The sequence below is a fragment of the Orbicella franksi genome, chromosome 8, assembly GCF_964199315.1.
Source record: "Orbicella franksi chromosome 8, jaOrbFran1.1, whole genome shotgun sequence".
Taxonomy (NCBI): domain Eukaryota; kingdom Metazoa; phylum Cnidaria; class Anthozoa; order Scleractinia; family Merulinidae; genus Orbicella; species Orbicella franksi.
The window spans coordinates 14,866,972-14,879,461 of record NC_138152.1 but is presented as its reverse complement, the minus strand read 5'-3'; the positions used below and the strand labels follow the sequence as shown (position 1 = coordinate 14,879,461).

The window sequence follows — 12,490 nt, the reverse complement described above, 5'->3', positions numbered from 1 at the left end:
TTTCTTGTCATACCACGCTTTGTAAGGTTGTAGATACCAGAATCTGCCCGTCAAACTAGATGTATAGCAACATTTTGCGTTGAAAATTGGGAGAGAATCTTCGGAGCTATTTATCGCAATTGTGCTGTCGACTGCCATGTCTTGCGACAAGTACTCGGTGAGTAAGACGTAAGCTTAAGGGTTTAGTATCACGGCTTCTTTCTTTTTTGCTGGACTTAACGAGGTTTAGCTTAATGATGCTTGTGTTATTGCTGGACGATGTATATCTTGTGAATGTGCACGTCAACGGTCGTCCCTAGAGCTTTCTGAAGAATCGATCATTCAGATAACCTTATTATTCACCAAAATAATTTGTTTGAATCAAGCATATTGTTGTTACATTTTTAAGCTTATCTGTTGTTTCATTTAGGTACTTTACACTCATCAGAAGACAAAAAAAGCTAAGACATGGCAGGTACACTTACTGTAGTTTAATACTGCGTAGATTTTAAAAATTTAGTACTTTTATTGTCTTTATAATTATAAGCTTATTGTTTTAATTTAATCCACTAGTGGGATTTGTGAGTAATGTTTAGCAGTTTAGATCTGCTTTATTTTGAATTCCCAAGAAGATGTACAATAGCTTGAAACACATTCTTTTGGCTTGTTATGCAGTCTTCCATGCAACAAACTAGAATTTCCCTTTTAAAAGTTGTAGCTCCAATGAAGTCCGAAAAGTACTTGAAAAACTAGAAACTAAGTGACTGGATTGGATAATTTGCCATCCAAGATGCTTAAAATAGCGGTTAGTGTTCTGGCACCATCCCTGACATTCTTGTTCAATCAGTTGATTTCCTCTGGTATTGTTCCAACTGAATGGAAGTGATGCCAATTTTCAAAAGGGGCAAAAGACAAGACATTTATAACTTATAACCAGCCAATTTGGATCATTCCTGCTGTCACTAAGGTGTTCAAAAGAATAATTTTCAATCAATTTTACAAGTATGCCAATGGTAATGATCTCTTAGCCAACTGACAATTCGGCTTTAGATCGCTTCATAGCGCACTAACATCCTTGCTTGAAGCTTCTAGCAGTTGGTTTGTCAATACTGACAACGGTCCTATAAATGGTGTAATATTCATACATGTAGATTTAAAGGAGGCTTTCGACACCATTGACCATAAGATTCTTTTCTGAAAGCTAGCAAGTTATGGCATTGAACAAGGGGCCCTATAGCTAAAGTGGTTTGACCCTATCTAAGTGATAGGAAGGTGCTGTTACCTGTGGTGTCCTACAGGGAAGCCTACCTCCTTATCCTGATTTACATTAATTAACGACTTGCCGAACTGCCTGAGTAAAGCTTAACCATGAATGTACGCTGACGATGGGAGCATCAGCATTGCCGCCAGTAACTTACAAGAACTTACATCAGCACTAAACGCTGAGCTAGCTAACCTTCATGAATGGCTTAATGTGAATAAACCTAGTCTAAATATTGCAAAAATCGAACTTATGTTAACAGGCTTATGTCAGAGACTTGCTAATACCATTGGCCATTCACTTACTATACAAATTGAAGGTCACCAAATTGATAGAGTGCCCCACACCAGATTATTAGGAGTCTAGTACATCAATCACATTTTGTCATGGTCCCTAGCATGTTAATGAGACTGCCAAGGTTATCTCCTCTGGTATACAGCTGTAGGTGTACTTAAAAGGTTGAGGCCATTCATATGCGAAGAAACAGCTATATTGCTATATACTGTTGAGCTATTATCAAACCATATAAATTTTGATTATTGCTGTCCTGTGTGGGTTGGTCTTGCCAATGAGTTAGCCAACAAATTAACAACAACAACAACAACAACAACAACAACAACAAAAAACGAAATTGCACCATAAAGGTTATCACTAAGTCTGATTACCATTCTAGTGGTACTGCCCTCTGTGGTAAGCTAGGGTGGGATAATCTCAATATTAGAAGAAAAAAGAAAAAAAACTAAAATCAATGTTTAAAACTATGAATGATCAGACCCCGCAGTATGGTCTCAGAAATATTGAAAACAAATTAGCTCTGCCCTAGCCCCACACTGATTTTTTTGAAATGGAGTATCTGCTACCGTGGGGCACATTTGTGGAGCAGCCTTCCATCTGATGTCATGCTATTAGATCTTTTATTAACTTTAAAAAAGAGATTGATTGTCTTATGTCCTCCTTGTACTCCCGCACAGCAATTTTTTATTTTTATTTTTTATTTTTTATCTCTTCTTGTAACATACAGTCAGCCAAGATATACTCGAATGTAACTGTAGCTAATGTCTCTATTGTGTTTAAATGAAGTGCATGTATGAATAAAGTTTTTATTTACCTGTTGGGTCGATCTTCACTCCAATAACTAACTTGTTACTTAAATGATGGATGAATTGTATCAACAATGGGTAACTTCAACCATTAGATCATGGGCCAATCAAACACACTCACCTGTAACAGACTTTATGGGTTGCAGCCTTTAATGATAGCCCTAGTCTTCATTGTCTTGACAATGTATATTGTACATGCATATAGCCCATGTGTGAAGGTGGCGAGATAAAATATTTAATGTGTAACAAAAACAGTCTGCAGCATGTACATGTATTTTTACAGGTAGCGTGTGTTAAACAGGTAATGGACAATGAGTATATGGGGTAATGTGTATTTTTCTTAAGAGCACCATACAATGTATTTATTGAAGCCATTACCATTTTTGAGAGCTAACCATAAACAGGCTAACTGCAGTGCTATTCAAGTCAACCTGAGTACCCTTCTGCCTGACTGGGGCTCTGGTTAACCAGAGAAACACTGAGGATAGCTTGCTTATGGTTACAGCTGTACAGGTACATTTACATTAACTCGTACACGTGTCTCTCAGTTGTGGTAATGATTTTTTTTTTTATTGTAACACAAAGGACACTACTAACAAAACAAGACAGACACTACTTACAATACCACTAATGATATGTTACTTATACTACTTACTATACAATACTTCCTTAGAGTACAATTCTTGCACTACTTTTTACAGTTTGTTTGTTTGTTTGTTTGTTTTTTACACACCTATGTACCTAGCAAATTACAATGAAGAACGGGTTCAGTTGTGGTAATGACAATGTGATGTATATTAAAATGATTTTCTACCAATTATCTGTTACCATTGTGACCTGTTAGCCATTAGCCATTACCTGTAGTAATAATTATAACTGCCAGCCCAATCTACATGGCCAAGGGAGCTTTATATAATATGTCTGACTAAGAATTAGACAATCAAAAAACCAATTAGACAGTCTAATCAAGACCAATCAATTTGCTAGAATAATTATTATTCTCGCAGTTTGGTTGGTTCTTACTTATGATCAGTTGGAGGAGAAACGTACAGAAGACACCACCAATCTTTTTTCTCTATTATGTAAATCATGGACATGTGGATTCTGTGTTCTTGTGCATCTAAATCCAAAATATTGATCGCAGCAGACATCAAAATGTGATGTACATGTACACTGTATATCACATTTTGATGTCTTCTGCCTTGTTTGATGTCCCCTGTTTATACAAGGGTTGAAAGTATAAAAATAATGTAATGTTTGATAAGAGCTATGTCTCACTTTTGGTGTTCTGAGACTTATTGCTCATCCATAACACTGACTAATAAACCTGTTGACTAAGCAGAGTTCATGTGTGTTGTTAAAGGGTGTAGAAATGCAGCATGTTTTTAATACAGCCCATATTAAGGTTCATAAAAGTACTCGCAATTCAACTTTCTGATTGAGAATTTTACAAGCATGTTTTCTATTAAATCTTTAATATTTAATTTGTTTACTTTGTAGGATGGCTTTTTGAGGGTAACAGGAAGCAAGGTTAGTTTATTCATGTATATCCACAGTCTCATGTATGCCTAACTTGTGGCTAAAGCCTTACTCAAAATTAGTATCAAGCATTTTATCAGCCCTTTGGTTAGGAGCTGTTGGGCAACTGGGCACATTCTGTATTAGTCTACTTTTATCAGCCCATGTACGTATAAGTCTTAGATCATGTGTACTAAGGGTATCCTCGGTCAAGTGTCGATCGATACCCTTGTTTGACCCTTGATCAACATCTTTATTGACACTCAATTGACATATCGATCGATACTCGGACGACTTTACACTGACACTCGATCAACACTATAATTGACAGTCAGTCGATAGTTGGCCAGGTGTCAGCCAGCTCATATGTATCGATCGACACTGAATGGCATGTCTGCGAAAATTAGTCGATTCTTGACTGACTATTGACTGAGTTGTCAGTCTAGTGCCAACTGAGTATTGAGTGTTGATAGAGATATTGGTGTTGATCAGGTGTTGATCAAGGGTTGATAGAGGGTATCAATCAACACTCAACTGCAGATGATCCCAAGTCTTTTATTTTTTCTCCTTTTCCTCCACCCTTGGTATATGTTTTAGGCAGTGCTTTGTGATGAGGTGTCAAAAACTCTGGATTCCCTCTTTGTACGAAAAGATCAGGTCAGTTTATATGGAATGTGTAAGGTGGCATTTATATTTGTTCAATGTAACAACGTGAGATTAAGAACAGGTAACCATAATGAGTAATAGAGTGGTAGCTGTTATCCTCTAGTTAAAACCATGTTTATAAAATGGAATTGAACATGGCCTACAACTCTAAACACTATATATACAGTAGCATAGAGTTGTAGGATTGTGATTGAAATTTCCTACATGTACAATGTACTTGCGTTACTGTGTAAATTAGAAAGAGCAAATACATGCATGCATGTATTCGTTGTTTTAGTTTCATGTACTAGTACATCCATGGCCATGGCAACTGAAAATAATAATTATAATAATGACAAAAAATAGATAAATTAAGGGATAAAAAAAAAAAAAAAAAAAGTTTGAAATTCCTTGGTTCAGTGTTTCTAGGCTTTGCAGGCCTGGTTATATGTTTGTTTTTCACTAACCCTGGTCTAGTCTGTGTGACTCAAAGAGAATAATATTTTGCGCTATTTATTTTGTCATCTGTTGCTTACATGTGATTTTGAAATGCAAGTAGGAATCCTTAATGGAATCCTGTTAAAAACTTTAACTTTAATTAGTACAATTGCCTATAGCTCGCTAATCTTGCAATGGTGGTCAGCAGGGTGCTCAGGTGACACATTTATAGCGACGTTGAATACAAATAGACCATTTTACAGTTGTCTGCTCAATGGCCTGGCCTTTGAATGGTGGCGAGGCTGGAGTTGACCTTGTTTTGATACAGACCTCACTGCTTTTGTCATGTAAATGCACCTAGTTAGCAACAGAACAACTTGTTTTACACAACAAAAGCAGTGAGGTCTGTATCAAAACAAGGTCAACTCCAGCCTCGCTGCCATCCAAAGGCCAGGTCACTGAGCAGACAACTGTAAAATGGTCTATTGCATAAAAGACATATTAACAAATAACAAACGAAACTACTCGTGTGCGCATACGAAAAAATATAGAACTCATGCGCACAAGTCTGGTGCATTACCACGGCAGCGATTAAATTAAATCCGTAAACAGACTACTGGCATGAGCGTACCATAACAGCTGTACAACCGTTATGGATTATCATTTTTAATCCTGGAAGTTCTCTTTATAAAAGATCTTCCAAATTCTTGCAAACATTCTTTAGGTTCTTTGCAGCAATCTTTCAGGAACGTCCAATGCTCCTTTAGAAATCTAAAAGATCTTGAATTATCCTGCAAGGATTATTTTATTGATCCAAGTGTAATCTTTTTTAAATCCACGAGGATCTCACATATAATGAATGCTTGTAATGTAGGAATTTTCCAAAGATTTTTCAAGGGTCCTTGAAAGATGATTCTCTTTAATGACCGCCGGCAGGTCTTTGACGATCTTTTTTGATGCTGGTTTCCATCAGAGAAGCACAGCATTCTTAAAGCTGTACTGTTCACGGAGATGTATTCTTAAGGGAATAGATTTAGGACTTTTACTTAACTACTTACTGGCATTTACCGGTAAATGTACGTAAATGCATGTACAGGCATGAACTTGTAAATTACGGCGGTTCAAATTTTCAGCTTTTTCGGTCTGGTGCAGTTGGACAACAATCAGTTGCAGTGTGGAGACCTGTAAAATGTAAATGTAAATCTTATTTATAGTGGTCATGCACCCAGCTATACAAGCACTAAGCTACTGAAACAAAGGAAACAAATCTTTCGAATAAAGGTAACATGGTTCAAAATCCCAACTGGCAGGAGGCAGACCAGTTGGCTATTTACAAAGTGTGACCGAGGATTTGAACTCGGGACTACCGAGAAACAAATCCCGCTAGTGGCAGGGTGGAGGCCTTGAACCCGGGACCTCCAGATTATAACAGCAGCGCCCTAAGCCACTCCGCCATGCTGCCTCCAATGTGAATGCAACCTTTGAAATCCAGCTCCTCAGAGAATCGTCCAATATTCACCACAGTAATGGCAAACACCAGGTGTTGCTGCTGCACTAATGTAAGATATAATGCTTAGTATCACACCAACAAACTGATTATAAAATGACATCAATGGGTAGAGATAATCAGCACTAATCAAGGAGTAGTCAGCTGATTATTCTCAAATATATATATATATATATATCAAATATATATATTATAATTCATGAAGATTAAACAAAGGAAATCGTGACCGTGTCTGGTGTTTGGATATCTGATCTTAATTAACATGGATTTTTACCATTTGATTTCTCCGTTTTCTCATTAGTTTTAGTTTCGATTGCGAAGAAATATCAAGCACTCAAGACAGTATTTGACCACATATCCAAACACCGCGAAGTTCGTCAAAAATACTCTGCTGTCCGTCGTATTTTCAACTCTCTTCTCGGAGTTTGGAAATGAGGTCAAACACGGTCTTTCGTGTTTGATAAGTTACTTCAAAGATCACAGCGTGAAAGCAGTAAGACTTAAATGTGCAGAATGTTGTAGACTTTATACATTCTCTTTGTTAAAAGAAAAGAAAATGAAAATAATAATAATAATAATAATAAAAAAAATCATGTTCAAGAAAGACCTTTGCCACCTTTGAAAGTTTGTAGAACTTCACCTCGAACGTTTAAAAGTTTTTTTTTTTTAATCTCTCGCTGCCCTCACCTAAAGATGACTAAGTATTAGCGATGTGATATCAAAGTCGAACTCTTATTTTCTCGCTACTTCAAAAATTGATAATAACGCTCAAGTGCTGAGCTTGAGCTACCTGTGTGCAATACATATTATGTAATAATCCAGCACGAAAGACCGTGTGTGACCACATTTACAAACTCCGAGAAAATATTGTTAGGTTGAAGAGAGTTGGGCTTTTTTCCGGAGACTGCTAGATGGAAAGAAAGAGAACTGTCACATGTAATCATTTTGACTAAAGCTCGTTTCAAACAAGGACGAAAGTTTACAAGAAAAGGAAAATTATAACACAGCAATCAAGTAGTGATGACTGTATTTGCGTTCGGAGAAGCCTAATTTTGACTTTTGGCTTTCTAGAGTTGGTTGTCCTGTGCACCGTTATATGCAGAAAAATCCACATTCCTGCAAGGACACCAAAATGGTCGCCCCGCTTGATTTTTGCAGGGGCATGTCACGGCCAGTAAACTGGTACGGTTACTAAGACATGTGACAAGACATGTGGCGAACATGTGAGCAGGCCATGTAAGCTTGTCTTTCATTGACTTCTTTCCATTCAGTCGCCGTCGGCAATGGATGCTCACAGCGTTGGATTTTGGTGAATTTAAACGCTTCGACGGTAGCATTTATCGAAATCTGTGGAAATTAGTCCTTGTTTATTTTATATGTTAACGAACACGACTTTGAATCGCCTTGGCTTTAGGATGTTAACCGTGGCAACAGCTTTATTTTGATTGCATTTGTTGATTCGTTCCAGTCGCGACAGATAGCTCATCGGGTCGAATATTGTTTTGAATGGGTGGAAAAGTACTCTGAAGTCTCTGAAGGCACGATTCATAAAAGTGAGCCTGAACCAAGGAACGGCAAATTATGAAAATACTGTATGCTTTGAAAGTGAAGAATGATCATCGCAGTTAATTTTCCAATTTAAGCAATTGGAAAGAAGAAGCCTGAAAAAAATCAGGGCTTCAACGGGATTCGAACCCGTGACCTCCGCGATACCGGTGCGATGCTCTACCAACTGAGCTATGAAGCCACACATTGGGAGCGAGGTCAATTAGTTGAGTTCTTCCCGTGAGGAGTGAAATGATGTGAAGTTTATATGAAATAATTCAGATATGAACTGCGGTTGTAGATGAAAGTGAAGAATGATCATCGCAGTTAATTTTCCAATTTAAGCAATTGGAAAGAGGAAGCCTGAAAAAAAATCAGGGCTTTAACGGGATTCGAACCCGTGACCTCCGCGATACCGGTGCGATGCTCTACCAACTGAGCTATGAAGCCACACATTGGGAGCGAGGTCAATTAGTTGAGTTCATCTAATTGACCTCGCTCCCAATGTGTGGCTTCATAGCTCAGTTGGTAGAGCATCGCACCGGTATCGCGGAGGTCACGGGTTCGAATCCCGTTGAAGCCCTGATTTTTTTTCAGGCTTCTTCTTTCCAATTGCTTAAATTGGAAAATTAACTGCGATGATCATTCTTCACTTTCATCTACAACCGCAGTTCATATATGAATTATTTCATATAAACTTCACATCACTGTATGCTTTATTCATCAGGGGAAATAATCTAACCAGTCGCACGGAGTTTGTTTACGATAAACGAGCACGCGATTGCAAATGTTTGCTTATATTTCTACTTCCAGCTTAGATTAATGTACTTAAAAAGTATACTTTTACAAATTAGCTTTTACGCTTAAACATTACCAGTTAATGAGAGAATATGTAGCACGGAATTTGAAAGCTGTAAATGTAAATATTTTAGTTCCATTAAATTTGTGAGTCTACGGAAACTGGCGCCGTCACGCAACGTATCAACAAATCGTAGTTTATACGGGGGAGCTCTTCACTAGCATGGACTTTGACACTATGCATATCTGTCTGTGAAACCTCCACTGTTGATAAAAAATGTTGATTTTAGCAATAGACAGAGCTGGAAAGTCAGCTAGTGAAATCATTTAAGGAATATATATTTAAAAAGTAACTGCTTCGAAAGCGGGCGTCGAACGCACTCTCATAATCTTTGATTACTACTAGTTACAAGTGTATGTTCGGGCTTGCTGAGTAATACTATGAGAATCTAGATTCATGCGCACATAACTTGACGTAAACGAGAACTGGGTTATGTCCTGAACTAGGTTAGCTAAGTTATTCACTCAAGTCCAGCCTAAATAGGATGATAAATACGATTCTCCAGGAATATGCAGCAAAGAAGACCGTGGGGATTCAGTATAGATAAATGTGTTTATATTTGGCTTTGCTGGATAGTGCTATCAAATGCGGAATTGAATCGCAAAGCACTCGACACAAACGAGAACTGCGTTACCTCCTGACGTACGTTTGCTGAAGTGTTCAGCTCCGGCTTATAGAGGATGATATATATTTTTGGCAAGAATATACAAAACAAGAAACCGTAAGCACTCAACAGTGTCGTAACACAGTCTACAACTGTCACATACGATCCATCCATAGAGAACTTTACTGGATAGTAAGCTAGTAGAGAAATCAAAAACATGTACATGGAAAATGCTATTCTTTTAGCCTCGCTAAAGTTTTCTGGTACGTTCCTCACCTTAAACGAACAAAATACACAAAATGACATTTTAATCAAAATGTAGGAACATGTTAGCGAGAACAGGCTTCTTCCAACTGGCATACTGTATGCTGCACAGTGCCTGAAAATGTAATGCTCTGAATAGATGTGTTCCTTAATGAAAGGCGGATCCAGAAGCAACCAAGATAGCAGCACAATCAGCAGGAAAGCTTGGAACGTTGCCACAATCACTGCTTGCTTTCCATCAGGAAGAGACGTTATTGTATAGCCATGTACCAGTGGAACTTGGAAGGCACTGGAAATACGCAAGACTTTTACCAGTAGGAGGGAAAGACACAGGTTGTAAGTTATGTAACGCCATGGGTAAATGATCTTGCAAATTGCATCCGTAGGTTGAAACAAATTCATAAACGCCAGCAAAAACATCAAGATAATGATGGTTAGAAGAGCAAGGCTCAGTTCCTTGTTACATGCCTTTACAATGGGAGTGTTCCAGAATCTGCAGATAACAGCAAATGAAAAGAGTGTGGCAAACATACCCAGTGCACCAAATACGAGAACTGCAATTCCTCCCGCACTAGAATAATGGAAATTGGCCAAAGGCAAATCTACGCACGCTGTCCTAGCCTCATTGGAACATTTCCCTCGTGGGCATTTAATACAGGTTTGAGCACCAGGAACTGAGTTTATTGTACCTTGTGGACACGGAATGCATTGCCAACAACAGGGTGAAGTCGTGGATTTTCTTGTGCCCGCCGAGCATTGTGCCAGGCAGTCAGATTTTGGAAAACGTCCGGTTGGGCTGTTCCAACGAATACTTTCGTTCAAGTGTAACCCCTCTTTCGCCTGCCATTTTCCAACAATAACTTGTTCTAGTCCTGTTCCATCATTTTGTTTTACTTGTTGGAAATTGATAATGTCATAGAACGCATATTGCCTATCTCCAAAGTCATCGAAAAATATGTTTCCGGTTAGTCCAGTGAAATTAACTCTGGAAAGGAGCTTTTGCATGCCGTCCTTTGCTAGATACGATCTCTTCTGATCCTCATCAGTTAAGTTAGTATTTTGCGTCAAAATACTCAAAGCATGGGCCACGGAATATACAGCATCAGTTACAAATGGAACGTATGAGCTGTGCAAATCTTTGACAATTTTTTGTACGCATGATTCTTTTCGGTGATTCTCTTGCTGAGTAGGTTTGTCTTTACCAGCTGTGCAATTCTTAGTCAGCGTCAAAATGTCGCTCCACCATTCCGGAAGATCTTTCTTGTTTGTACCATTTGACAGCAAAGCTTTCATATATTCCTTAAATCCTACGTCTTGAAAGTCGTGCGGTTGGAATGCTATTGAACCATGGAGTGGCAAAAATTCAGAATTAGAAGCGGAGAACTCATTTACATTCAAAGAGAAGGCTATGTCACTTACAACCCAAACTCGCCCGGAGAGATTTTGTTGGCCGACTTCCCGGACGAAGTTCCTCAGAATGGCACCGTACATCCACAGGATGATCACTCTGATGTTTTCGTGTCGCCTGAGCTCTGTAACTATATCCTTAGTGTTTGTAATCTGCGCACCATGATGGGGTATGAATTTTGTCATAGCAACACAGAATGAGCCATTTTTATTGCCGGCTTCCTCGATGAGTGACCACACACCATATCGTCCATACGCATCATCGACCCCAATAGCAGCTACGTAAGTCCAGTTGAAGTGTTCAATGATATCAGCAACTGCTTTTGCTAAAAAGGTATCTGACGGCACTGTTCGATATAGGTGTTTGTAGGTATGAGAACTGAGTACAGAACTCATTGCTGTTGTGCTCATAGCTGAAACATTAAGCATTTCAAGAAATCCAGCGATAACTAGCGCTGTGGTAGATTCGGTTGGGCCGATTAAGGCCACGATAGACGTCTTACCCATTTTGCTCTGTGTAGCGTTGGTACAGGACGTCTCTTGAAACAGATCGTAGGTGATTCGGGTTGCTTTAGTGATATTGGCACAATAATCCCGTATGTCGTATCCTAGAGAAATGTTTGGAAGAAGATTTGGGTCATTGTTGATATTTTCTATGGCATAGATCATTGCGACAGCGTATGCCACTCTCTTGGTGATCTCCCCGCAATGACCCTCTGACGTTTCTTGGCGAATACTAAAGACGCCACCCAACATGATATCTCCCTGTCTATATGGGGCTTGAACAACGGCATAGCATAATAAACCAATAAACGCGAAGCAGTTGAACGAACGCATTGAACGAACCATGTTGAGTGGTACTCTCCTTAGTGGGACTGATCCTAAGATCAAAGTGTTTAGCTCCTTGAATTTGCTGGCGTAGATAGTTACCTTTGGAGTGTTCCTGTTTAACAGGTGAGCGAGGTCTGTTAAAACAATGGTTTCCTTAAGCTGACTATCTTGCCAACAAGGGAAGTCAAACAAGTGCGGACGTCTTTAAACAACATTGTTATCGTGCAGCTTACTTGGCGGGGGAGTGTTTTGACCATTGTTCGTTAGAATACCTAACTGACATATTTACGGTAATTGAATATTGAATACGGCAAATTATAGTCATCTGCTCACTCCTTGATAATTGCTGCGGGTGAAAGAAAGCGTTACTGGAACTCTTTTGGCTTTGAATTTTTAACTGATTGGCCCCGTTTTCACTCGTAAGGTTCACGTGAAGTTCCGCAGTGGAATAAAATAAAAACAGGGTAAACGGGTAAAAGACGAAAGTTTAAATTGCATTCTTATCCGTTCCTACGCTCAAAAATATATTAGA

At 38.7% G+C, this 12,490-nt stretch overlaps 4 protein-coding genes across 6 annotated transcripts in view; 2 read left to right on the top strand and 2 right to left on the bottom strand.

Moving 5' to 3' along the window:
* The window catches only part of LOC145494756 (2-aminomuconic semialdehyde dehydrogenase-like), a 119,503-nt gene that overhangs the window by 15,571 nt on the left and 91,442 nt on the right, over nt 1-12,490 (top strand). The gene's annotated exons all lie outside the window — the stretch shown is intronic.
* The window catches only part of LOC145494710 (extracellular calcium-sensing receptor-like), an 81,712-nt gene that overhangs the window by 44,290 nt on the left and 24,932 nt on the right, over nt 1-12,490 (bottom strand). The gene's annotated exons all lie outside the window — the stretch shown is intronic.
* The window catches only part of LOC145494684 (5'-3' DNA helicase ZGRF1-like), a 71,507-nt gene continuing 59,046 nt past the window's right edge, over nt 30-12,490 (top strand). For all 3 annotated transcript variants that reach the window (XM_081474234.1, XM_081474233.1, XM_081474232.1), the window contains exons 1-4: nt 30-157; nt 410-454; nt 3,841-3,870; nt 4,456-4,515. In XM_081474234.1, the coding sequence (XP_081330360.1) occupies nt 137-157; nt 410-454; nt 3,841-3,870; nt 4,456-4,515 (156 nt within the window). In that variant the 5' untranslated portion in view covers nt 30-136. The remainder of the gene's footprint in view (nt 158-409; nt 455-3,840; nt 3,871-4,455; nt 4,516-12,490) is intronic.
* The window catches only part of LOC145494707 (extracellular calcium-sensing receptor-like), a 5,998-nt gene continuing 183 nt past the window's right edge, over nt 6,676-12,490 (bottom strand). Inside the window, exon 1 of the mRNA XM_081474270.1 lies at nt 6,676-12,490. This exon is cut by the window's right edge and continues 183 nt beyond it. Within this exon, the coding sequence (XP_081330396.1) occupies nt 9,406-11,976 (2,571 nt within the window). The 5' untranslated portion in view covers nt 11,977-12,490 and the 3' untranslated portion in view covers nt 6,676-9,405.